At 25.9% G+C, this 27973-nt stretch overlaps 1 protein-coding gene across 2 annotated transcripts in view; it reads left to right on the top strand.

Moving 5' to 3' along the window:
- LOC136978735 (collagen alpha-1(II) chain-like) overlaps nucleotides 1-27973 on the top strand; it is a 107408-nt gene that overhangs the window by 67147 nt on the left and 12288 nt on the right. The window contains exons 21-41 of one of the 2 annotated variants that reach the window (XM_067274534.1): nucleotides 1221-1328; nucleotides 2958-3011; nucleotides 6880-6987; nucleotides 7072-7116; nucleotides 7204-7257; nucleotides 7591-7635; nucleotides 10230-10283; nucleotides 11659-11820; nucleotides 14013-14210; nucleotides 14283-14336; nucleotides 16714-16875; nucleotides 19307-19414; nucleotides 19657-19710; nucleotides 19828-19881; nucleotides 20796-20849; nucleotides 21130-21183; nucleotides 21435-21488; nucleotides 21617-21724; nucleotides 23554-23661; nucleotides 25848-25955; nucleotides 26218-26325. In XM_067274534.1, coding sequence (XP_067130635.1) covers nucleotides 1221-1328; nucleotides 2958-3011; nucleotides 6880-6987; nucleotides 7072-7116; nucleotides 7204-7257; nucleotides 7591-7635; nucleotides 10230-10283; nucleotides 11659-11820; nucleotides 14013-14210; nucleotides 14283-14336; nucleotides 16714-16875; nucleotides 19307-19414; nucleotides 19657-19710; nucleotides 19828-19881; nucleotides 20796-20849; nucleotides 21130-21183; nucleotides 21435-21488; nucleotides 21617-21724; nucleotides 23554-23661; nucleotides 25848-25955; nucleotides 26218-26325 — 1854 coding nt within the window. The remainder of the gene's footprint in view (nucleotides 1-1220; nucleotides 1329-2957; nucleotides 3012-6879; nucleotides 6988-7071; nucleotides 7117-7203; nucleotides 7258-7590; nucleotides 7636-10229; nucleotides 10284-11658; nucleotides 11821-14012; nucleotides 14211-14282; nucleotides 14337-16713; nucleotides 16876-19306; nucleotides 19415-19656; nucleotides 19711-19827; nucleotides 19882-20795; nucleotides 20850-21129; nucleotides 21184-21434; nucleotides 21489-21616; nucleotides 21725-23553; nucleotides 23662-25847; nucleotides 25956-26217; nucleotides 26326-27973) is intronic. The other variant, XM_067274542.1, reaches the window with a different exon arrangement.

Here is a 27973-nt window from a genome sequence, read left to right as displayed (position 1 = left end):
ATAATTCATTGAAGTTTGGCTTTAGATTATTAATGCTGTATTTAAATGAAGAAATTAAAAATAGTACAAATAGGAGAAGTGTTGTAATATGAACAATTCCTGAAAAATTGTATTTGTAATCACTTTTAACAAATCAGGATTTATGAATGAATTATCATAGATGCATTTCACATATCCACACTAACAGTTAAACAGTATTGGATATAATCTCAGATTAGATGAAATCTATTTGTAATAAAATGAAAAAGTTTGATGAATACTTTTTGAAGTTGTTGTTAAAATTATTTTAAAATGAAATAAACTCTATAGTAAACAATTAGAAAAATAACTCTGTATTTAATATCATATAAATATAATTTGATTGCTACTTTGATAATGTGATTTGCTAGTTCATTTAAGTAGAATTTTTACTATTATCTTTAAATTACTATATTAAAAAATTTTTTTCATATAGTATATTTTCTACATTAAAATCTTTTTTTACATAACACAACAATGTTTTATATATATATACTGTATGTAATACAATATTGCTTATTAACTTTGCTTGCTCACTCACTCAATTATTGACATGAAATCAATCAATTTTAATGGCTGACAGTATTTAGTATTTCACACATTAAAAATATATGAAAGAAAAATATAGGTGTAGTGTCTAATAAAAAGTCGTCTCTGTAAAGGAAGCCTGTTCCTGGCAATTGGACTTGACAGAAGTGTTTTAGTTTTCTTGGGTTGGGCCAGTAAAGGTTGTCAGAGGTGTAGCTTGTAGTGCATGTAAATAAGAATTCATTTATTTATTATTAATATAGTTAAATGTTTCTCTTAAATTTTCTTTTTTATTTTCATATATATATATATGTGGGGTCTATAGATGGCTGGGCTGGGTGTTAAGAAGCATATGCAGAAAACATCACAAAACAAAGAACACTGAACAAATCATCTTGATACTAATTATTAAATGGATATTAATCGTCTTGAAGCGGACACGTCATTCGTGCTATGTTGTTGCTTTTTTTTTTCTTTTTTCTAACAGTCCGTCTTTTTTCCTGCCTGTGCACGACATTGGACTGGACCAAATCATATCAGCATGGGGGATGGGCACCACATATATAATATATATATATATTTATATGTGTGTATGTGTGTTTCAATTTTATTTTTGTACTGAATGAAATAAATTTTATAAATTTATAGTATGACTTAAAGATAATCTTTTTTAGGGAATTCCGGGTGAACCTGGTACAAGAGGAGAAGCAGGAAGAAAAGGAGAAATTGGATCACCTGGACCAAGAGGTTTGCCTGGTGTATCTGGACCTCAGGGTAAAAGGGTAGATATTAATTACTTTGATGTCATTAATAAGTATAACATATTAAATACTCATTAATAAATTTATATTTATCAAATTTTAATGATAAAATAATATATGATCATCATTGCGGTTTCTTCAAACTTAAGTATATTTTAAAGCCTATAATTCTACTGTATAAGTAGAAGTTAAGTTACATATGTATTTAATTGCAAATATATTTTGCATAAAAAATGCTATTCTCAAACCAACATACATTACAGATTAAATAGAACAGAGTGAAAAAGAATCAAAATTTTCTTTGTTGTATTTCATTTTTTAATATAGGTTGGCTTGAGAATGGCATCATGTATGCAAAAAACATTTGCAATTAAACATGCATATATAACTTCTATAGCCTACTTTTAAAAATATCTTAAGCTGGAATATGCAAGTACAAAGTCATAAATTTATTTCATTGCTGTTTCTTCTGATAGTCTTTTTATTTACAATAACTAATATTATGTTTAGCCATTATAATTTTTTCATCATTTAAAAATGTTGCTTAGCATATATTTTATCAGTGTGATAGTAATCAAATTGATATTATGATTGTGATAATATTTATATTCATCTATTTGCCTAATTACATTTTAATCTTTGTATTTCAATTCATTTTTGTAATTTTAGTTTATGTTTAATATGATTTTTGAAATCTAATCAGCTTTTACTTTTTGAGTGTTTTTGTTGATGTTTTGTTTGTGTCATTCTAATAAGTAAAGTTTCTTTTTATTAAAGTACATTACATATTTATTATCATTTTTAATATTTTATACTTTTTAATAGCAATGTTAGAAAATATTAAAACATCATATTATACTTGTGTCCACTTTGGACGTTCTTGTGAACTTGTTATACTGAAGAAGGGGAAACACAATTTCCAATTAAAATATGTTTATTGTAAGGTAATCTTGTGAGAAAACAATTGGTTTTTAACCAACTTAAAATTAAACATCAAATTAAAGTGCAAAAGTAAAAACATTGATGATAAAAATTTATTAAAAATTTTTTGTAAGGTAGCAACTAGTCTGTAATAAGAAGAAACATTTTCTTTTTCAAATATTCACAGTTTAAATTGATTAAATACCCTAAATAAATTTTAAAATGATTATATTAGACATAAAATTTAGATTATGCTGATCACACACAGTGAGTCTAATCTGAATTAAGTTCATTAAATGATAGACAGCCAATTATTAACTATGATAATTTTCAAATTTGATCAATGATATTTTTATTGCATGTAAGTCTGCATGAATTTCATTTTACTTGGGTGTATAATTAATCGTTTAATTTTTAATAACATGGATGTTGAACATATATTTAGGGTGCAAACTCTAAGGGACTGAGTACCTTAGAGTTTGCACCCTAAATATATGTTCCAGTCCATTAGAGTTGGTGTCCATCAATATATTGATTAAAAATATTTTTCTTATTTACTTTGTGAGGTTCTTAGTTAAGAGTCTTCTTTCATCTTTTATATAATTAACATACATTTATTTGGCAAGAATTTATCATATACAAGTGTCTAATTTTGATTGTTCTTAATCAAACTTAGACACTTGCATGAGACTAAGAAAAAGTTTTCAATTTTACTTTTCATTTTTTCAGGGAAAGGCTGGGCCTCCAGGACCTCCAGGTTCTCCTGGACCTTCTGGAGAAAGGGTAAGTTAGAAATTTTATTTCATTTAAGAACAGTAATTTTAAAACTGATTTTACTTTTTTTAGATTTTAAAATTTTAAAATATTCAGTATTTCTAGTCAAAATAAAAAAAAATTTCTTTTAATAATAAGTTCTTACTCTTAAATACTTTGGAATTTTTTGTTTAATTCTAAATTTTAAGTTATTTTGATTATAAAATATCTCCAAGTTATAAAAATTTAAATTGAAATACAATATATACATTAAAGTGATTCAGAAAATATACATATAAGTCTGTATTCTCTTTTGAGTCATTAAAAAATTTCTATATTATTTCAAAAGCGTTTTATTTTAGCTATTAATAGCTATTTTATTGTTGATATTTTTTTGTTTAAGTAAAAATAACGGTTATTTTATTAATAATCTAATAAAACTATGTTACTCCCTTATCAATTTTCTGTTTTTAAAATAATTCTATCAATAAGATGATAAAATTCAATATTTTTATTTTTATGTTATGAAATTACATATTTTCTATTTTATTTTCATTTCATCTTATTTATTAATGTGTTAGGGTGTTAGGGTAATGTTGTTAGGAACAGATTATCCATATCATTAGGATAAAATACAGTGGGTGATTGGTTAATGAACATAATCTGTTCCAAGACTGTGTTTACTATCCAAATTGTTTGTTAACCGATTATCAGTTTACCATAGATTTTGTGGGAATTTGATTAATTCATTCTGGAGACCCAGAAAAATAAATAAAGAATTATATACTTTTATACTATGTTTATTTACATGTAATGACAAACTAAAAGCAATCTCTCCATTTTTTCGTGGATGGCACATCTTTGTTTCTCGGATGCAATTTTCGTTGCTCCTTTATCAGCTTGAGTTTTTTTGATTATATCTTTCTTAGCTAAGATTTGAAGTCATCTGCCTAGAATATCAGACATCTTCTGCCCATTCTCTACCTTGGCTGTGTTAAGTCACGCGAGTGTATGGCCAACGAAAGGACAAATTTACAATAAAACAAAACTTTAAGTTTAATGTGGAAAAAAAAACAACAATCAACAAAACACTCTTCCACCTCGTGTGATGATACGCAGGATTCTTTTACAATTCCGACTTGAAACCTCACACGTGTAGGCGAAGGAGGAGACAAAAATAACAAAGGGGAACATGTGGTTCACACACTATAAGCGCGACAAATTTATAACGAGTTACAAATAGGATATTCACCGGAATATTACAAACTAGGGTTAAAACTAACTTACATGCTATATAAAGAGTGAAGAAGAGTTAGATAGATATATAGAATTATATATAAGAAGGGATAGGGGGTACCCAGAATAACGATGTGTCCTCGAGATCTCTATTTCGCTGAACGAGCCGATCCTATTCTTTCTCCACGTCTGCTCCGTCCCAGCTCCAAACCAAGAATGACCGTTACTCCCGTTCTTTTGCCTCAGGGTCTTTTTCTTCTTTTGTCCTCCCCCTTACTTCCTGGGAAAGGACTGCCCCACCCGCAAGGAAAGTGAAAATAGAAAGATCGAGAAACAAAGGAGAGACAGAACAAAGAATTGAAGGATTAAATATTAGGCTTATAACTATCTACAAATATACAAAATTATATTGGTGTATCACCACAGCTGTTATCTCTTGCTTAGTTTCTATAGTGAATACAGTTCTTGAGACTTCACTCTTTTTAAGCCCCATGATAATAGCAGATTTTTAAATAAAAAGTTAGGGAAGCATTTACAAAAATTCATAGAACGGAAATTAACTTGTGCAAAAAAGGTTATGTATACAACTGTGAAAGTCTCATTCCATAAACCATTAAAATACAGTTTTACAAATCTTAAACATAGCATTGCTTCTTGTGTTTGTTCTGTCAGGTGTTCATTATCCAAACATAAAAATCTTTTGTGAAAGTGTTCGTTGTTCAATTTGTTCGCAGTCCGAACTGTTCATTAACTGATCAACCACTGTATTTAAATAAACTTTAGCTAAGGATCAGAGAATTCCATAGATAACAAATTAATAGGTTTATTATTCTTAAGACTTTATGTTGGTTAGCATTGTCAATGAGATTTTTAAAACTAATGAAAAGAGGGCTTAGATATATTTTTAATGTTATACTAAGATTGAAAAAATTAGAAATACTAATATGATCAATTAAAGTTGTGAGGCTATCATATTTTTGATGAGATATTGTTACAAACATACGGCCTAAGCTAGCAAATAGTTCATTTTTCTACATTTCTTACCTTAAAATTAAGAAAAAGGAAAAAATTTTTTGATGAAAGCAGAGGTGATATTTATACTTGAACAAGTCAGATTTAAGTAATTAAATTCAAATAATGATAACACTTTTTTGATAAAGATATTATCATCATTACTTGAATCAGTTGTTATTAGTCATTTGAAAATAAATTACAGTAATAACTTTTTGTTTTTATTTGGGTCAATAACGTGACAAGTGTGTATTGTTATCATTTAAGGCCAAATTATAATAAATTATATTTTTTCTTGTTTCTTGTCTGGGTTATTTTTACTGATTTCCCAAATTTAGCTGATTGCACAGACTTATCACAGACTAAGTGATGAAATGGAATCAGAGATCAAGTTCAAAAATATAAACTTTATTAATATTGGAAATGCATTTCAGACTCATAGTCCCTCTGATCAGTCCGAACAGTAAGTGTAGATGACTAAAATTATATAATATTACAGAAAATTATTTTTCAGTTCATGCCATTTTCTTTTTAAATTATTATTTTTACTGAATTTTTATTAATTTCACATCTATTCTTATTGCAATGGCTTGAAACTGCTGAATTTTTACTATTATATTTTATGGTGTTAATATGTTCTTTAGATCTGACTTTAAATTTATATTTTGTTTCCCCTACATAAATCTTGGGTAGTGCACAGCTACATTCAAATTTATAAACTAATTCACCTGTCTTCCATATATCTAATTTTGTCTGATTTTGTATATTTCTTTACTTTACCTGTTACTTCTGGAACTAATGTAAGATTGTAATTTTTCAGTTTTGTTTTGATTTTTTTTGAATATCCTTTTAATATATTTTAATTTCCAATATTTTGATGTATTAATTTGTATTTTGCTAGTCTTTGAAGTTTGAGATTGTATCATTCTATGTGAGACATATATGTAAAATTCTTTAATGAGAAAAGCCATGAAATTGCCTGATACAATCAAAGGATTCAGGCTAAGCTTCTTGATCAAAATGTTAGAATATGGAAAATATTCAATTTAGAATAAAATTTACAGTGATATCATTTTTAGTGTTATCAAATGCTCAGTAATATTAGACAAAGTGAATATAAAAATAAATACTGCACATGCTACCAATATCCAGCAAGAAGAAACTACAAGAAAGCAAATGCTTCCATCAGTTAGCCTGATGATGCCCATTAAACATGGATGAAAACATTTTCTTTCTTGTAGTTTCTTCTTGCTGGATATTGGTTATATGTGCTGTGTTTATTAACATAGTTAAACATAATTAATGTGTTTATTACCCAGTTTTAAGTAGTTAAATGAATATAAAAATTTGTAGTATTGTTATCTTAGTGCATCAATCTTAAGATTTTTGTTTTTGTTGTTCTAAATTTGTTCATATTATTTGACTATTCATTTTCAAGTTAATCTACTTATGATAAACTGTTGAAAAATGGTTATAAATTGTTTTGTTTTATGAATGATGTTATATAATATACTGCAATAAATACTTACTGTTTATGAGAAACAAATATATGACATGAAAGATTTTATTAGTATTTTTAATGAATGTAATTATTGAGAATATATTATAAATGTGGTTATTATAATGAATGCTTACTTTTATTAAATTTTAGGGTAGTACTGGTTTGAGAGGATTACCTGGTCAAGATGGGGCACCAGGTGGAAAGGGTCTTCCTGGAGATCGTGGTCCTGAAGGTTTTCCAGGTCCAAAAGGAGAACAGGTAAAATATAAAATACATTTAAAATCATAATGATTTTACCCATGATATATTAATAATTTTTATTACCTATTTTAATATTTTTAGGGTGAATCAGGTAGAATTGGACCACCAGGTGTACAAGGATTAAGAGTATGTATTTAATCCATTTATTTTGTAAATAAATTAACTTTTTGTTCAAATTTCTTACATAAGTTTTTACATAAATATTTTATTTAGGGTTCGCCAGGACCAAGTGGTATTCCAGGTAAAGATGGTCAATCTGGAGAAAGAGTAAGTTTAGAAATTTTTAAATTTTTTCATGGATTTTGACATAATCAAAATATGTATTTAAGCATTAAACAATATTCATATGTAGATCTGAATTTAAAAATAGCAGTATATAATACTGCTGTAAAAGGATTTAAAGTACATGGTGCCTTGTACTTAGAATTTAATTCATTTCAAGTCTAACATAAACATTGAACTAGTTTCATTGTATATATATTTTTCAAGATAATTATCTAATTTTTAAAATTATATGGAAAATTTTTTATAAAGATAAACAATAAACATCTTTTCATTTAAAAAAAATAATTTATATTGAAAATTTTTCTTTTTAAATAGGGCCTTCCCGGACCTGAAGGCAAACTAGGTATTCCAGGCCCACAGGTATAATTTCCAAATTTATAAAATTAGTTTATTTAAGATTATTATTATTTATTTACTTAAAATTCATTTAATTTCATATTTCTATGACAATTAAAATTTTACTCTTATTATTTTTTGGTAATTTTGTTTATTAATCTTTAATCAATAGCTGAAATTTTTAAATATTTTAAAATTAAAATATTTTTATTATTATTGATTTATTTTTTTTGATTAGAACTAAAAGGTCATAATTGAACTTTTAAAATATTTATTTTTTATTTTGTCATAAATAAGTGATACTTGTTTTTTAAAGAGAGGTGAAAAATACATTTTGAGTTTTGTTAAAACAAGATGAATGATAACATAATAAAGAATGAATATTATTAAATTTTAATTTAATTCTAGTTGATTGTAAAATGAAATGGTAATAAAGTTTACATTCGCTTAAAGATTATATTGAGTTCAGTTGAATTATGTTATTTAATGAAAATTTTATTTATAGAATTTAATTTAGAGAATGTCAGTAATATTCTCTAGATTAAGTTCTGTAAATATGAGTAATATTTTCACTAAATAATAATATTCAACTGAATTTATTTATTTTTTATTTATAATTTGAATAGAAATAATCTCTTTGGAAGGAATAGCTTCAATAAAGAAGAAGTGTTTAAAAAAATTAAACAAAATTTTTAATATTTTGAATTAGATGTTTTGAAATATTTACATTACACTGTTCTTATTTTTTTAAAGTTTAGATTTAATAACTAATTTTCTAATTAATTTGTTGCTTAAATTCTTGTTTAAATTCAATTTTTTATATTTTCAAATATCATTTTGATATTACAATAAAAATGTATTACATATATTTGAATGAAAAATTAATAATAATTAAATATAATGTTTGGGTTTTAATACAGAAATATAAAATATTTGATACAATACTCAAATAATTTCAGATATTCATGTCAGATTTTCAAATTTGTGTAATGCATGTATAAAATAACTTATTGACATTTTCTTAAATACTTTACCTTACTTTGAATTTAAAAATTAATTTAAACTGCAAAAACATAAGAACTTTTTTTTTTTATAACTTATCACTATTGAACATTTTTGTTTTACATTATAACACTTAATATTTAACTTTCTCTGAAAAAATTTCTAATATATCTTTGAAGTATTAGCAAAAGTTTAATTGTTCTAAGGCCTAATAACATAGATAACAGAAATGAAATCAATGCTTTGTGAATAGCAAGGTTATGAAATATATACAAAGTGATATATATGATGTACAGTCACATTATGTGTTGAATGAATTTTAATTTCTCAATTAGTGTATAATTTATTTTCATATGATAAAGAAAAAAAAAACTATTTAAGAAAACTTTTATTGAGATTAAAACAACTGAAGTATTTCCTATAAATGTATATTGATTGATTAAAATTTATCTGTATTTTCATAAAATTTTTGTTGAGAGTTTTTATTACAAATTTATATCTTTTGTTTTGATTTGAGTGTATTTAAGTTAATTCACAAATATTTAATTATGTAACATGAAAAAATTTCATAACTGTTTATTACATAAAAATATTTATGTAGAAAGTGATTTTGAATATCATTATATTTATGTTCAAGTTATTTGAAATACAGTAAACCTCCATTAACTTGAACTCCACCAAATTTTTTACACTCAGAATTTGCATAACTTTGAACAAATTTGTTTTGAAAAATCATACAGTAATTTAAAATTTTTTGACAATAGAAAAATTATAATTAACAAGTAATTATAATTATAACAAAATTACAATTACTGATTGTTTCCAATCCAGAAGTCTTTGAAAGACATGCATGATATTACTGTAGTCAGTAAGTTAGTAAAGACTATAAATTGATATAACTGTACATTCATGGAATTTTTGAGCTTATTTTCTGTATTGACAAATTCAGCTATATAACCTACCTAAGCTCAGTAAAACTTCTGTATAGAGCTGATTGTAATAAATTATCGTATCATATAACCACCCTTCGTTTTCCATATTATTCGAAAAAACACCCTCTTAACTCAGACTTTTGTAAACTTGGATAATCTTCACCCTTTGTTAGTTTGAGTTAGTAACTGTTTACTGTATTATAAAATAGATAGTGATTTGAATATATTTTTTTTTCATTTGAATGCTAGAGTATAACATAAAATAATTGAAAATATTACAAGTAAAAACTTTTCAAATCAACAAATCTATATATAAACCAACATCTACCAACCTGATGTACATATATAATACACCAGATTATATACTATTTAGTAATTTATTAAAAAATAATTGCAATATAATAGCCTGGCATAATCCGGTAGTTCTTGGCTTATCAACAAATTTGTTTTTATAAAAACATAGCCGGTTTTATCACATGACTTTTATTAAAACTTTGTCATTAATCAGTTAATATAATATTTTATTTTATTAATTGGCATAAATTAGGAGTTAATTATGCATAATTTATAGATTAAGCATTAAAAATCAGTAATTTATTTAAAATATACTTGCTACTTGATTGCAGCGTAAATTTTAGTTTTATAATTTAAATAATGTATTTTAATCAAAATTGTAATTTAAAGGGTATACAAGGCCCTCCAGGAATAGCAGGATTACCTGGACAAAAGGGAGAAAGGGTAAGAAAAATTAAGTTTTCCATTCAAAAATTAAAACAAATTATGTTATATATATACTGTACATACATGCATATATAATTATACAATTATACAATATGTTTTATATATGCCATTTTTAAAATTATTTATTGTTTTTATTAAAATTAAATAAAAGGGAATAATTTAATTTTACATTTAATTATGGTAGTTTAAAATATTAATTTTGGTAATATGCCAAATAATTTAGTAATATGCAATCATTTGGCATATTACTAAATTATTGGGCTTTAGGATGTTTATATATGTATATATTAATTAAATTTCTTAATAAAAAATAAGCCGGATCTGTATGTATATGCAATCGACTCCACATAAGTCGACACCCCAAGGGGAAGTGGAAATGTGTTGAGTTATCCAATGTGACAACTAAAGTGAAGTTGGAAAAAAAACCACAAAACTACAATTAGGAAAATACAGTAGTGCGTTAAACGGTAGTATAGGCTTACAATACATTGTGTCCTTCATTTACAATTAATCTGTAGATGAAAAACCGAAAAATTTGTTCAGTGTTGTTTGTTTTGAGCACTTAACTGTCTCGACTTTCTTTTTCAACGATCATGAATGCCTTGAAAACATCATCTTTGCAATTGTCAATTGTTGGCAATAATGTCTAAGGATTCTTAATGCCTCTAGCGTGAGAAAATGCAAAATTGGATTCTGGTGTGACGTTGATGTAGATCGTATATTTTTTTTTTGCTTATCTGTTATTATTTTATACATAAAAATACATAAAATGTTATGGCATTTTTATTAATATGTATATATATATTAATAATAATAATATATTAAATATATTAATTATACAGTAATAAATAAATAGACTCCCCCTCCTGAAAAAAAATGAGTTTGCACCACACGTGTGGAGTGAATTCATTTTTTCAGGAGGGGTGATGACTTATCAGTGTGTGGGACAGCAAAAGTATGTCGACTTATCCAGTAGTGACGAGTTAAACGGTGTCGAGTAAACCGGAGTTTTTTAACATTAATTCCTATGTAAGTCGGCCAGGACCACAGAAAAGTGACTACTTAACTGATGGTGTCAAGTTATCTGGGTGACAACTTATGTGGAGTCGACTGTATATATATAGACATCATACATACATACATACATACATACATACAGATCCTATAGTATAGACAGATAAATATGTATGTATATATACTATTTAAATATAATTTATAATTTTTATCTAAATAAAGTCATACAGTATTTTTGATATTTTACTATTATAAAATCTATTGAATTGAATATAAAGTTTATAGAGTGCCAACTTATTAGACTACTAAACTTAATTTAGAGAGAAAATTATAATTAAAATAATATATTTTTATGTAGGGAGATGTAGGAGTTGATGGTCAGCCAGGTCAAATTGGGTCACCAGGATCACGAGGCGATCCAGGGAAAGATGGAGCTACAGGAGCACCAGGACCTAGAGGACTTCCTGGTGAACCTGGCGAAAGAGGATTACCTGGTTTACAAGGTTCAAGAGGCTTTCAGGTAATTTGAGATTATTAAATAAAAATTTTAAATTTAAATATTAATGTTTTACAATAATAATAATGATTGATGATTGTAATGAGTAGAGTCAAGTGATCTTGGCAGAATTATTGGGCTATGTTACTAATTAATTACTAATCAGTCTGACTAGAGGTAGGCAGTTAAGCCACCATCTTGTATTAATTTTAATAATTATAATAAATCAATTTAATTTAGAAATTTCTGGAAGAAAATAATCAGCTCAGATTGGGACCTGAACTTACAGCTCCCACTTACTGTGACGATATATTGCTAATTATGCTACCCAAACCTCTGTCCGATCTTTGCATCCAGAACTATTAATTTAGATATAACCATACTGGTTACTTACAGTGCCAACTACGGATGACTTAAAGCACCCATGGCCTTTAACTCTCTCCATGGCACTCAGTCAGCTATTGCATTCACATGATGTATATGTATATACGAGGTCTGTTCAAAAAATATGTGGACTGACATCATAAAACAAAATGTACTTTATGTAGAAGTTACATGTCTGGGTTCCCTTCAAAGTACTCTCCTTCCCAATGCACACACTTATCCCAACGGTGTTTCCACTTGTTGAAACAGTCCTGGTACGCTTCTTTTGTAATGTCTTTCAACGCCTTCGTCGCATTTGCCTTAATCTCAGGAATCCTCTCAAATCTTCTTCCTTTCAAGGGCCTTTTGAGTTTGGGAACAAGAAAAAGTCACAAGGAGCAAGATCAAGTGAGTGGGGGTGGGGGAAGAACAGTGATCAAGTGTTTGGCCAAAAACTCACGAGTTCTGAGGGCTGAATGGGCTGGAGCATTGTCGTGATGGAGAAACCAGTTGCCACTCCTTCACATTTCTGGCCTTTTGTGACGGATGGCATCCCTCAGACATTTCAGAACATCAATGTAGTAAGTCTGGTTCACTGTGGAGCCTTGGGGAGGTACTCGTGATGAACAACACCCTTAACATCAAAGAAAACTGTCAGCATCACCTTGACATTGGATCGAACTTGGTGACCTTTTTTGAGTCTGGGGGATGTTTCACCCACCCACTGGGACGATTGGACCTTCGTTTTCAAGTTTAACACAAATTTCACAGCAAGTCGTTGCTCCTTCATGTCATTCATTCTGAAATCTGACAAACAAAAAAATCGCATTTCACTAAAAACCGCATAGCTAATCAACAAATAAAGATATCTGTAATCAGGAAACGGCTTTATCACCAGGAGATCTGTACAAACCTAGCAACACCAATTGGATTCCCCTGGAACCAACTGGAGCCGCGCAATTCAAACAGTCCGCGCATTTTTTGAACAGACCTCGTATATGATGAGTAGGACAACTCTCACAAACTTGATATTAGTAATAAATAAGATAAAAACTACTGGTTTTGATGTTAATGCCTTAATTTGAATATAAATATAAAATTAATGACAGTGACTAGTTTTTTCAATAAGTATAACTTATTGTCTTATTGTTATCAATTGATTGAATCAAATAAAATAGAATTTGAAATGGCTGTTTGGAACAATATAGCCTGAATGATAAATAAATGATAAATTTTAAATATATACCATTTTTAATGAAATTATTATTTAAGACATTATAAATAAATATAAAAAGTAAAATAATAAATTTAGATTTAAAACATCAAATATAATAATAATGAATTTGTTTTGGTCTTTTTGAAGCTCAAAAATAAAACTTTAAAAATTTGATTGTTTATTTTATTTTGTCAGTTGGTATTTATTATTGTAAGTGAAAAATCCATTATTATTATTATTTTTGGTAATTTATTTTATTTTTTTTTATTTATTTATAATAGCTTAAATGATTTAAATGACAACTTCATTAAAAATGGCTTTATACTTAAAATTTGTAATTTAAAATAAGTATACCATGTAATATTTTAAATGATAAGTATTGTTAAGAAGAATTTTGTATTTAAAATTTATCATGTAAAATAAATATTTTATGTAATATTATTCCAAATGACAATTTTAAATTCTGTTTTGTTTGGTTTAATTACCTGAAGATGGTAAGATATACTTACTGAAAATACTAACTGCCATTTATTGCTTTTATGTTTATATTCTAATTAAAGAATTAACATTCAAAAGTTAGTGATTTTGTGTCTTATTAATTAATAATAATAATAATGATAGTTTAATTTGATTGCAGGGTATTCCAGGTATTCCTGGTACAGCTGGTTCACCAGGAAAAGATGGGCAACCTGGATCACCTGGACCTCCAGGATTTCCAGGACCATCAGGAGATAGAGGAGAGCGTGGATTTCCAGGAGAAAGAGGTCCACAAGGCCTTCCTGGTCCACAAGGAATTAGAGGTGAATCTGGACCTTCAGGAAAAGAAGGAAGCAGGGTAAATAATATAGTTTTTTGAGAAATAAATATTATCACAGTACAGGAAATAATGACTTTAATTTATTTTTAGGGATTACCAGGTGATAAAGGTGTAAAAGGAAGTTCAGGACCTTCAGGATTACTTGTAAGATTTCAGATATAATGTTTTTATTTGTTAAGTGAAATGTAGATTTTTTATTAATTTATTGGAGATAAACTATAATTTTGAAATTATTTTTATTTTCTTATTCTGTTTTTATTTAGCTTGATGTTAACATAAAAACATATCATGTAATATCAAATTTTAAATCATTTCTTTTTATAATATTTTTTCAATAATTTTTCTGAACACTTAATTTCTTGGATATATTTAGATAGTTTTATGTACCAGTAGGAATTTAATTAAAAAGATAATAAATAAATAAGAGAAATTAAAACTTTGGTTTAAATATTACCAATAATAAATCATACAAAATAAATATAAACAAAATTAACATTACATATTCTCTTCTTCACACATTTTAAAAATGTTCAAAACAATTCAATTATTAATAAATTGTCTCAAAAACAGAAAATGTTAATAAACATTTAAGGAGTCAGCTTTGCAAGAAGACTCCTTGAATTCCTTATTTATGTTTTCTGTTTTTGGATTGGATTTATCTATGGAGTCATTTCTTACAAAGAATAATAAATTGTAATATTGCAAAAGTTTGTTTTTCAAAAGGTATTTGAATATAAGAATCACACAATCGTATGATAAACAACAATAATTCTTTATTTTGATAAAATTTCAACAAATAACTTTAAATAATAAGCCTCAAGTGCTTTTGAATATGAAATTCATCATAAAATGGTGGAATCTAAATTATTTGGCTTTTTGGGGTCCAAATAGATAGATTCCTGCAGTCTTAAATTTTGGGGAGTCCAGATAGTCCTATAGCCTTGGGTTTTTGGAATGGCCTGAAAGGTAGGCTGATCATATGTACCATTTTTTGCTCTGTCCTGGTTGCCCTACTGTTTTAGTGAAAGTCTCACTTTTGCTCCATTCTTTGAAAATCAAAACAATTTGCTCTCTATTTTGTATGTCAAACACATTTGTGTACTGTATTCTGTACTTGTGATTTGTTATAAAATGTTTATTCTGAATTGATAAGGGTCATAAATTTGAATGGATACTACTGATGATGATAAAACCAAATGATTGATGGTTTAAATAGGACTACTTTTACCATTACTATTAAAAATTAAATAATTTGGAACTAGAAGAGGCACATAAGTACCTTCTCTAGTGCCTATGAATGTTAAAGTGCTAGGTAATTATTAGTTTTCTAAGGTCATATTTACTCTATGTGCTGGCATGCTGTTGTCGTAGTACTGGACTTCATCAGTTTTTCGATGAAGTTCTTTGAGCTTGGTGTTTAAATGATCCAATTGTTCACAGTAGAGTTCTTTTGTGACAGTGATGTTGATTGAAAGCAACTTCATCATGCCAAACAAATATATATCATCACTTTCTTTTGTACTGTCATCCCTTTGACATTTGCAACATCTGGTTGACCCATAAATGCTTTAACAAATGTTTTGCAGATGAGATCATGAGTCTTTGTTGCATTGTGGCCACATTTGAAGTGATAGAGCAACACATACAAATGTGTTCTTTTGAAAGTTTCATGTTATTAGACATTATATATGTGTCAATTTCCAATGAAATATGTAGTAAAATACTCCCTTGGTTACTCTACTTATAGACCCACATTGAACATTATATGACACTTTTTTCCAGTCACATATAGAAAAAAATCAAAATGTCTAAATTTAACCTTTACAATTTGATATTATTAATGACTAAGATGGAAAAATAATATTTTTTTGTGTATTTTTAATAAGACTAACTAAGTCTTGTCTTTTTCTGAATTTAATAGATACTTAGAAAGCTCATTTATAAATTTAAACTGCAGAAATGGATTTATTATTAAAATATTTGTGAAAAAATATTTACATATTTTTATAAATGGTTTTTATTTTATTTTATTTATTCATTACAAATGACTCATATTTTAATTTTTGACATCACTACATTAAAAAAGTTTTGAGAAGTGATGTTTCATTTATAAAATGGAATAATCTTTTAAAATAATTTAATTCAAAGTTTAAATTTATCAACAAATTAATAATAATGAGAATTTTGTTAATAGATTTATTTTGTAAATGTAATATTTTATATTCATTGAAAATTTAATCTGTTGCTTGGTTGAGGTAGTAAAGTTAATCTGTCACTCCAGGAACTAAAATTGAATCTTCCTTGGGAAATTTTTCTTGGTAGTGTGTCCTGGATATTTCTAACCCTGCCCTAACTACTTGGTTGTTCCCATTATGGGCTTGGCCCAATACACAAAAGACCCTCTAATGTTCATGGGACAGAATATGTTTAAAAAAATATATTTAATAGTAATTTCTTTGCTTATTTTTAATGTATGTATATGGATGCATCTGTTTAATAAAAATATATAATTTCTTGTTAGGGTTTACCAGGAAGAAGAGGTGATGTTGGACCTGCTGGTCCAAAAGGTGATAAGGGAGAAACTGGTTTAGTTGGCCCTGCTGGACCCTCTGGCAGACCAGGAGATCAAGGACCACCTGGCTTGTCAGGACCAATAGGACCTCGTGGAGAATCTGGTGATAAAGTAAGTTAACAGTCTTTCAAATAAAAAGATTATAAATTTAATTTTTGTAATTTGAAATATATTATGCAAACATAACCAAGCAAAGAATTAATATATATTTTATTTATCTCTTTCATGTATAATGAATATGTAAAATGAAAATTTGATTAATATAAAATTATTGTTTTTTTTAAATATTTTATTAGATATAAAGTTATGAATAATTTTAAATTATAAATTATTTAATGTTATGTAATATTAAATGCTAATGTCCTGTATATGTAGAAATCTAAAAGTTTTTAACATTATTATGTAATAAACCAAGCCTGAGTTAATCAAATAATTTTGGTATATTTAATTAGCCAAAATATAGCTGAATAATAAATTCAGATTGATTATTTGATTAGTAACATTATTTATTATTTTTTATCCTTCAATTTTATGTTTGGAGATTTTTAATCTGCTTTAGTTTCTGCTTTTTATTTTTAATAGTTGTTCTAATCTATATTATCAAATATTTAAAATATCTGCATTAGTTGTCAGAATATGTGACAAAATATTTTTTTTCATAAACTAACATTGTTTTTTAATTCCCTTGACATTATTCTTATATATTTGTTAGTAAATTTAAAATAAGAGTCTCTATTGTTAAATACAAATACAAATTGCAATAAAATGACACTTTTGTAACTTAAATTTTTTCAAAATAAAGTAATTTCTTATAAAATTCTTTATTTTCAAAATAGTCCTTTTATAATTTAATATTAATTGAGAAATAAATGAATTCTGCTTTCAGAAAAAATATTTTAATAAATAGTTAAAAATGCTCAGTAAATATAGTCTGTCCAACAATAATAGAACATAGCGATTGCCTAGGAACTTGCTATTATTTTCATGTAACTTTGATTAAATTTGCTAGTACATTTTATAGCAAAATATCAACTATTATTACACAGATTTGAAGAAAAATGATTAATAAACAAAAGAGCTAAGTACTATTATCAAAAATAGGATGTACAACATTAATAGAACATCTTGATATTTTCAAGACTTGACATCTTGGCATTTTCAAGACTTGACATCTTGGCAAGTTAAAATTAGTAGCTGATTTTGCTACCATTTTCGAAGACAAACTTAAAAATAAGATTGAACATTGAAGTAACCAAACATTACAGTCATTTTTGGCACAATATTTTCCCATGTTTCAATGAGAGTAGCTTTCAGTTCAGTGAGAGTCCTGTATTGCTTTCCACAACCATAAAGTTGGAAAGCAAGTTACCTGAAAGATTTTCTATGGGGTTTAAATTTGCACTGAAGGATGCCCAGTCCAAAAGTCATATATTCTTGCACTGAAAAAAGGATAATGTTGATTTTGAAACATGAAAGTTTGCATTGTCCTGCATGAATTTAAAGTCCTGTTTAGCAATTCTGTCTGGAGTTTTTGCAGACAACTCCTGATAAGTTTGAGAGTTAAACCAGTTCTTTTTTATCTTAACAAAGTCTTATTTATTTATAGATGTACCAGTATCTATAATATTTATGAATAAATCAATCAACAATTTATTTTATGTTATGCAGTTAGCATCAAATTATCAAAATTAAGAGACTTTTAATGAAAGTTTCATATAATATTTTATTAGAAATTTAATATTTACATTAAAAATAACATAAAATGTTAGCAAAATGTGATTATTTAACATTAAACAAAAATACAAATTTATTCATTCACTCAATCTGTAAAAGTTATATAAATTTTTGGAATAAGAAAAGGCTATCCATCCTATATAAAATTAAATTGTTACTTTTTTAAAGTGACTGGTTTTAGTAAAATGTTGCCAAATTGATAGTGATCTATCTACAAGAGATTTCAAGTACTCAATGATTCATGTTTCAAGAAAGAATAACATGACACATCACATTATTATTGGAATCTGGAACGTGAAAATATAAAATTTGAAATGAATTTTGTTGCATTTGTTTTGAATCTTGAATATCATTCAAAGACTTACCTTTACCTCATAGTTTTCTCCCCCAAAACTATCTTCAGATTTGAAAAGTTTATTTAGCAATTTAATGTGTATGTTTACTCTTTCATGTTCAATATTTGCAGATATTGTAAAATTTTAAAGACTTGAATACACAAATATAGCTGAGATAGTATAATTCTCTTTAATACAACAAAATTAATGTATGCATTATAATTAAGAGTACAATAAGAGAATAATTAAGATACAACAAATTGGGTTTTCAAGCAATAAATCTATATTAAATATGAGGATGATTTCTTGCTTTAAGTCTTAGAAGTGAAATATTGATTTTAATAATGTTATTAAATAAAGTTATATTTACATTAAAATTACAAGTATTAATGCTTCTTATTTTTAATTTCATATAATAATTCATATTTATTGAATGTAATGAATATCTACAGTTAGAAATTTTTACATTAAAGGGTGAAGTTGGTTCTCCTGGACCTGTTGGTATACAAGGCCCACCAGGTGTTCAAGGTGATAAAGGTCCTCCTGGACTTCAAGGAATACAAGGACCTCCTGGTCCAGTAGTATGTATTAAAATTTACTAATTTTTTCTATCAGAATGTTTATTATATAATAATTAATCATTTTTTATTATTTCAACTTCATATGGATATTAAAAATATTAAATAGAATTAAAAATTTTCTAAGTAAAATGTATCCAATAAATTATCCACTCTCTTAATGATGAAATTAGTTTCAGTCAATAAATTTCTAAGTTGGTTTAAATGATTTTATATTTAAAATTATTTTTTAAATTTTATTTTAGGGAACTCCTGGTACTCCTGGGCCAAAAGGAGATCAAGGTATAGTTGGTTCAAAAGTAAGTAAATATAACCAAATTTTGTTGTAAATATTTGTATTGGAAATATATATTAATATATGTCTACATTATTTATAATATTATATTAAATATTATTAATATTTGTATTTATTTTAGGGTGAAAGAGGTGATCAAGGTCTTTCTGGAAGGCCTGGAGAACCTGGATTACAAGTAATTAAAAATATTCTACTTATGGTCATATTTATAATTGTAAATTGTAAAATAATTTCAATTTTTTCAATATTAAATATATGAAGAATAATATCTACAGTACAAATTAATTTTATTTTTAAATAAAATTTTACTTAATCTGAATGTTTATCAACAATATTTTTTACATAACTAATAAGATATATTTACAAATAAACAGTTACTTCCATATAATATTAAAAAATGAATAGAAAATTTTAAAAATCACACATTTTTCTGTAATACAGCTATTAATTTAGACTCAAAATATGTAAAATCAAATTGCTTTAAACAATTATGAATTTAAATTGTATTTCTAATAATGATACCTTTCTTCAGACAAATATTTTATATAAGTATTCATATACCTTATAAATAACTTATTACATTAATGAAATTATAAATAAAATTCTTTTATGAAAACAAATAATTTTGCATTGTAAAATATTTTAAAAAGTTTTAGTTATTATAATTTATTGTTCTTTTATAGAGAAAACACAAAATAATGCAAATTATACTAAATCCATAAATGTAAAATCTAACTTTATAGTTTTTTATATTAAAAACTACTAATTTTATGATAGGATTTGAATTTCTTAAGTTTTATTAAATTCTCCTGTAAGTTAAATTTAATAACAGTAAACTGTACTAGTATTTAGCAAAACTGATCACTCTCTATTAAAAATTTATTAATTAATCAAAACATTATATTATTGACTAATTTTCTTTAGTATTTTGAAATGACAGTAATATTTTAATATATTTTATAAGATTTAAATATATATGAATTTATCTTAAATAATCTTGAAAATTAGTAATTAAAATAAGTGTATAAATTTGGAACATTTCAAATTAATAGTTAATTACACATTTATGAAAAAATACTTTATTAATAGGGTGCAAGAGGTATAGCTGGTCAAAGGGGAGCACGAGGAGAAGAAGGGAAGAAGGTAAAAATAAATCCTAGATAAAATTACTATGATTATAAAAATTAATTAAAGAATAATTTTTAAATTTACATCTACTAACATAAAAACTAACTTACATTTAATATTTTAAAATTAAATTCATTAATTTCATGAAGTATTTATGTAATTTATAATTTTTTTTCAAAAAATAAAAAGTAATGACAAATCACATTATTGGCTTATTCTATATATTTTTTAAATACAATAGAAAAGAAAAAATTATAAGTGAGATTTTAATCACATTTCTATTATCTTTATATAGGGTGATGCAGGATTTCCAGGTGTACCAGGTCGTCCTGGGAATGCAGGACCTCCTGTAAGTTCATTATCATGTACAGTAACTTAATTTATAATTAAAGTTTTTAATATTTGAAATTTGGAAAAATAAGATAACAACAAATGTAAAATAAAATATTTAAATAAAATTTCTTCATTTTAAATGAATTATTATTCAAAAGAATACTTTTTTGAAATATAAAATATATAAAATTGATTCATTAATTAATCAAAAATATTTTTATACTTTAATAAATACTTTTAAAATTATTATAATATATTCTTTCAAAGGGAAAAGATGGCTTTCCAGGTGTGACAGGTCCTCCTGGCAGAGATGGACTTAAGGTAATTGAATAATAATTTTAACAGTAGTTTTTTTAGAAATTTGTTACTATTGAATCTCTATTATTTTTATTTACTAGAATTAATTAAAATGAATGAAAATTGACTATTATTTATTTGAAAATTTAAAGGGTGCACAAGGAGATTCTGGTAGGCCAGGTCCACCAGGTCCACCTGGTCCTCCAGGATTGGCAGGTCTTCCAGGAACAAAAGGAGATGTTGGGCAAGAAGGACATACTGTAAGTAACATTTATATTGAATTCAATTCATTCATGGAAGACATTTTGAGTTCCAGAAAGTTAAAAGAAAGTTTATGTTTAAAATACACTGATTATTATACAAAATTAAAATTATGTGCCATCCGTTACAATATTTCATTAAAAAGTTATTTTTATATTATTAATTATTATAAAAAGGCAAAAAGGCTTAATTTTGAAGGAGAGATGTAAAAGATTGTAAATGCCGATAACTAGTAAAATTTTCATTATGTTCAACCCTACTCAAGATAAGGCACATGAACCTCCCTTTATCTCTGCACTCTCTTGACTTTTAACCATCAAAATTTAATAGCGTCAATGCTCCATATCAGTGGTGAACTCAGGATTTACTCTTGGGGACTGAGTGGAATGGATAAAGAATTTTTAATGTGATTGAATAAAATTCCCATCTTATGTGGCTGCTAATTCATAAGTATTATATAAATAGAAGACACCACAGAAAAATAAATAAAAAAATGAATTTTAACTGGGAAAAGATTTTTGGAAAATTTTCTACTATTTATTTTCCTTTTTCTTTGGATGGAGCCAGGGCTCCTTAGCTCCCAAGTATAAGACTGCTCCATATATAGAAATAACTCTTTCAAGTTTCAAAATTTTATGTTCATTCAGTTCTGAGATATAATGCAAAATATCAACAGACATAGACAAATACACATGCAAAAATGTAATTATTGTAATTATTGCAAAAATTTAATTATTAATTCTGCATTTCTTAAGTGACAAAATATTAAGAAATGCAAAAAAAAAAAAAAAAAAAAAAAATGGGTGGATCAAAATTTGACTGATTACCATACTTTCCCTACGTTATATTCTGTAACAAACAGGAAATTAAAAATATGATAAATTCATTTTTATATTCTCATTTATGAGTGTATTATTTTTTATAATGACTTTGTTATTATTTTAATAATCACCTCTTCAAAGTAAAATTGTTTACAATTTAAAATATTTTAAATTATCTTAATATTATTTTAATTTAATTTAAAATATTTACTATAAACATTTTAAAATTATTTTTTTCCTGTTAAGGTTAGATAGACACCTGATAGAAATTTTGAAAATTTCTATCAGGTGTTTCAGAATGTTTTTAATAAGTGATAAAAATTTTCAGGATAATAATTCCATCACTAATAATACCTTAATAAAATTAATCTATTATAACAATTATTAAGAACAAAAGAACATAAAGAACAAATATCTATCATTTTATGGCATATATGACACATGGTCATATAAGATGACCACTATTTTAGCATAGAATATTTAAGAAAACAGTATTTAGTGTATTTAATTAAGTTCTCCAAACCTTTGGCCCTAAAATTTCTTTACAGTATTTTGGCCAAAATGAGTAAAATAAGAATGCACACTTTTATTTATCAGGTAAAAGGAGAGTTTAAAAGAAGTAATTTACAATTAAAATTTACCATTCATTAAAATATTCTGCATGAATACATTGCAAAAGCTGCCTAGCTGTAACTAATAAAAATAATAATAATATATTTAATTAAACAATAATATTTTTATTCAAGAGTTGTGCTAGGTAGTAGTTACTTGTAGCTTGCCACAGGCCTTTTGGAATGTATTCAATGCCCTCCTAAAATTTCAATTTTAGAAAAAATTTATTTTTATTAATGTTAAAAATGTATTTAAATCTGTTATTTTAATGTGTTTTGAGAAAATAATAAACATATAAAATTTTAATTATTAATTTTAAAACTATTATAAAATTCATTTCAATCCTAAAGCTCAATTGTATAAAACTTTTTGTATATCTTAAAATTTATTTATAGGGACCACCAGGTCCTCCTGGTCTTCCTGGACCACCTGGAGATAAAGGTCCTGTAGGATTACCTGGACTACAAGGAATAAGAGGTGCTCCTGGTCCTCGTGGTCCTGTGGTCAGTATACAATTTGGTAAAATTTTTATAGTAAAGAATTCATTTTTTGTATTATAAAATTTTTATTGTAAAGGTTATAATATTTTTAAAACTTTTTATAAATATTATATATTTAACACTGATTGTGAAGACCTTTAATATTAATTCATTTAACCGAACATTAATAATTTATCAAATTCCATTAGGAAGTTAACTATGATAATCATTGAAATTAGTGATTAGAAAGTTTTTGCTATTTTCTATTGAAAATTTTTATTATTAATACTTTAGATTAATTAGCTAACCTATTTAATAGTGTTAATATATTTTTTTATTCCTTTGTGTGATGTTGCAATATCTTTAAAAAAAAAGAAACACTGTTTTTGATTGGGCTGCAATTTTCAAATTGCAGACCTATAAATTCCAGCTGGTGTCCAACTGTCTGTTAGTCCTTCTGTTTAGTCTTGAGTTAGATGAAATTTGAGACCAGACATGGAAAGCTTAGGGGCAAGAGGCATCAATTAACTACAAACAAACCTCTGGTTTGGAATGGAAATACGTTATTTCAATTCAAAAATTTTTTCCAAAATGGAGTTAGATAGATGACCAGCATGACTCCATTGTTAAAAGAAAAAGTATGATATACAGGGGCAAGAGACTACTAAAATCAAAGCCTATATTTTAAATTAAATAAATAAAAAATATGATTAAAAATTGCAGCCCAACACTGACAATATCACAATAAATAATTGCTTGTTATTTTGATAGTTTTCAATGCTTGAATCAAAGACATCTCACATTATGTGATGTTTTTTGATATATTTATTTTAACTTGAATTTTACAACAATTATTATCTTTGTGAATAACTTACTGATTAATTAATATTCAAAATAATACCAAACTTGTTTTATAAATGATTAATTTTGTCATTTTGGATACTAAAGTAATTTCAGAATATGATAAATTATTGTTCATTCTGTCCTGTTTACAAAATTATAATAAAGTTTTGCAAAAATGATTCTATTAGAAGCATTTTTGTAAAAGTTTATTATTAGTTTGTAGATTTTGTAGATTGTATTATTATTAGATAAAGTGCATATTATGGCAATAGAATTAAAAATTCACACATAAAAACAAATTTCTATTTTACCCGTATTTTTAAAAAGCCTATTTAGAAAATTGTTCTTAGCTAAATGTTAGGATTTTTCAATGCTTAAAAAAAAACAAAATACTTATTTTTTAATAATAATAATTGAAATTTATACAGGAGAATCAATAATGATGATAATTTTATATTACGGTATAAGACAATAAATCAGCATAAAAAGCAGTATGGAGTGTGATTTACTAGTAGTATCCATTGCTTGTAAGATAACTGCAATATAATCTACCAAATAGATCATGTTAAATGTAGAAATATATAGGAAAAGTTTTAAAAAAATAATGAATTGGGACAGAATTTGATTCCATAATTTTTATTTAATAAGTGAATAAATTGCTAGATAAAGATAAATATTAAATAACAATACCAGTAACTATTATGATTATTTTCTGTTTTATGCATATGACATTGCAAAAACAGATTATGATTGATGAATACTGTTTGAGAATTTTTAGGTAGAATGGAATCATATTTAACAAAGCAATAAATAACTCCGTCATTATGTAAAAGTTAATTAAATTCATTTAAACTTAGAAGGAATCCAATTTGAAATATTTTGATTTTAAAAGAAATGTATTATATTAACTAATTTTTTTTTCAAATGTTCCAATGTATTATTCTATTCATTGTTTTTCTACATTTGCTACATTTATTTTGAAGTTGAGAAATATATAATAGATTTGAGAAGAATTTATTTTTATTATAACAGAAATTTTGATTTATTAAAACTATTTTTTTTACTTTTATTAACGTTAGAAACTAGCTTTTTTTTTTTTTTTTTTTTTTTTAAGTTTTTTATTTTTTTTTTTTAGCTAATTTTTTTATTTTTGTATATTGTTAAACAAATTAATACATTAAATTCAATGTAAGTGATTTTAAAACAATAGTTAAATTTACATAAATAAAATTTTTGCCTTAATGAAAGTATGAAAGAAAATTTTGCTTATGTAGAAACACAATTAATTTTTATTGTATTTCTGTTCATATGATTTATTTTACATTTCATAAAATTCTTAATATTTTACTTTTTTATTTTTTAAAAAGGGAGAACGAGGAAGTGAAGGTAAAACAGGATCTAGTGGATTACCTGGACCTCAAGGTATTCCTGGACAATCTGGGCCACCAGGCTTACCAGGTGAACCTGGGTCTCCTGTAAGTATTTTATTGTATTTGGGTAAATACTTTAAAAACTAATAATTTAAATGAAAGAAGGTCTGTGATTTAAATTAGAATTGACATTAAAGACATTTCAGTGTCTAATGTTTTAACTTTAAAATTAATTTTTTCTCTGTTACTAATGTAATACAATGGTGATATTTTTTAATACTTTGATACTTATATTTTATTAAATTTTAAATTCTGATCAATAAGTAGATTTAAAAATAGTATTTAAATCAAATTATATTATTTGTAGGGACATTCTGGTAAAGATGGTCCACCTGGACCTTCTGGTCGTCCTGGTGATAAAGGACCCCCTGGACCTCCAGGTTCTCCAGGACAAGCTGGATTACAAGGACTTCAAGTAATGAATAAAAATTTTAAGATTTAACTAGAGTAGACCCCCCTATAACATGGTAGATACGTTCCGTGTTATATGAATTCGTGTTGTACGAGTCACTTAAATACATGAGCCAATCACAACCCGGCACGTCTGCAGTTTAGGGGCTACAGCTGTTTGAAAAGTTTTCTTCCATAAAATTAATCGATTCTAGACTAATTTGACTCAACATTTCCAAATCACTTATAATTTTTTGGGAATAATCCATATAAACTATGCTATAAACAAAAAATTGTAGGATTACTTACTGAGTGTGCACCATTCGACGACACCATTGCTTAAGCTTGTTTTCATTGCGGAGCGGCTCATTGAACGGCGGACGCGTGTTTCCTGATCAGTGAATTTTTCACAGAAAAATAACTTAACTTTGGAGACATCATTAATAAAAATATAATTTTTATGGCTGTTGAATAATAAATGTTTTTTAGTAGGTCCAGTTCTCATTTAAACTCAACGGTTTGTACAATATCTGCTATTGGTCCAGATTCGACCAATCCTGTCGCGACACGAGTTGGCGATGATGTTTTACCATGTTATGTCTCTCTTTTAGCATGTTATATGAGTACGATTGCAATTTTTTTGCCGTGTTATACAAACCCATGTTATAGGGGGGGTCTACTGTATTTAAATGTATCTACATACATAAATTATGGAATTTTAAGATAAAAAAATGTATTGTTTAAAAAGTTATATTAATATGTTGTTAAAGCACAACAAAATTAACAAGCCAAATCTTTTGTTCAAAAGCATTTTATTTAACATATTCAGCTTATTAAATAAGTTTTATCTTGTCCATAAGAAATTTTAGTCAGAGCAGATATACTTGATTTACTTTCTTTTAACAGCTCTAATGCTATATTTTATTAAGTGTGTGATTTCATTTAACTTATTGTAACAATTACATTTACATTTAATTCAAGTCAAGTTTAAACTAAATATAAATATAATAGAATCCTTATTAATTAACACTTATTTACTCAAGATTCTATATTATTTAAGGTGAATTGTGTAAGAGTACTTTGTCAACAAAGACAATAAATTGCATTATAATATAGTTTGCTTCACACATCTTGATTTGATGTGCAGTACTCTAAAAGGACTCTAAAGCTTTTAAAGAGAATTTAATTTTATGACTTTTTACAATAATATTAATTTTAAGAAAGATTAAAGAAATTTTAATTATAATTGTAGGTTTACATTTGCTTTAAGAAGCATAATTATAAATAAAATTAAAGATTTTTCTTTATTTTAAACTGTGTTTTCATTCTTTCTATTTTTCTTTTCTAGAACCACAATGAAATGTTAAATAAAAGACACTGCACTTTTCAACATTCTTTTATTTAACTTTTTTTATTAGTTGATGCATCAGTCAAAATGCATTTTGGGCTTTTGCAAAAGCTTCTCTTCAGTTGATTCTAAAAATAAATTACTTCATAGTTACAATCTGTTTTTATGTTTTCTAAAAACCATTTGAAATACCTTAATTTGTTGTCACAACTTTTTGGTACAATTTAACAACTTTACCATTCCAGAAATTCCAACACTACTTTTCACAAAATTTATAAAATTACATTAAAACTTTTCTTCAGTTAATTCTAAAGATAAAAACATG

Source organism: Centruroides vittatus, unplaced genomic scaffold (genome assembly GCF_030686945.1).
Source record: "Centruroides vittatus isolate TY-2023 unplaced genomic scaffold, ASM3068694v2 contig_1154, whole genome shotgun sequence".
Taxonomy (NCBI): domain Eukaryota; kingdom Metazoa; phylum Arthropoda; class Arachnida; order Scorpiones; family Buthidae; genus Centruroides; species Centruroides vittatus.
The sequence above is the reverse complement of the archived record's forward strand: the minus strand, read 5'-3'. Positions and strand labels throughout refer to the sequence as shown.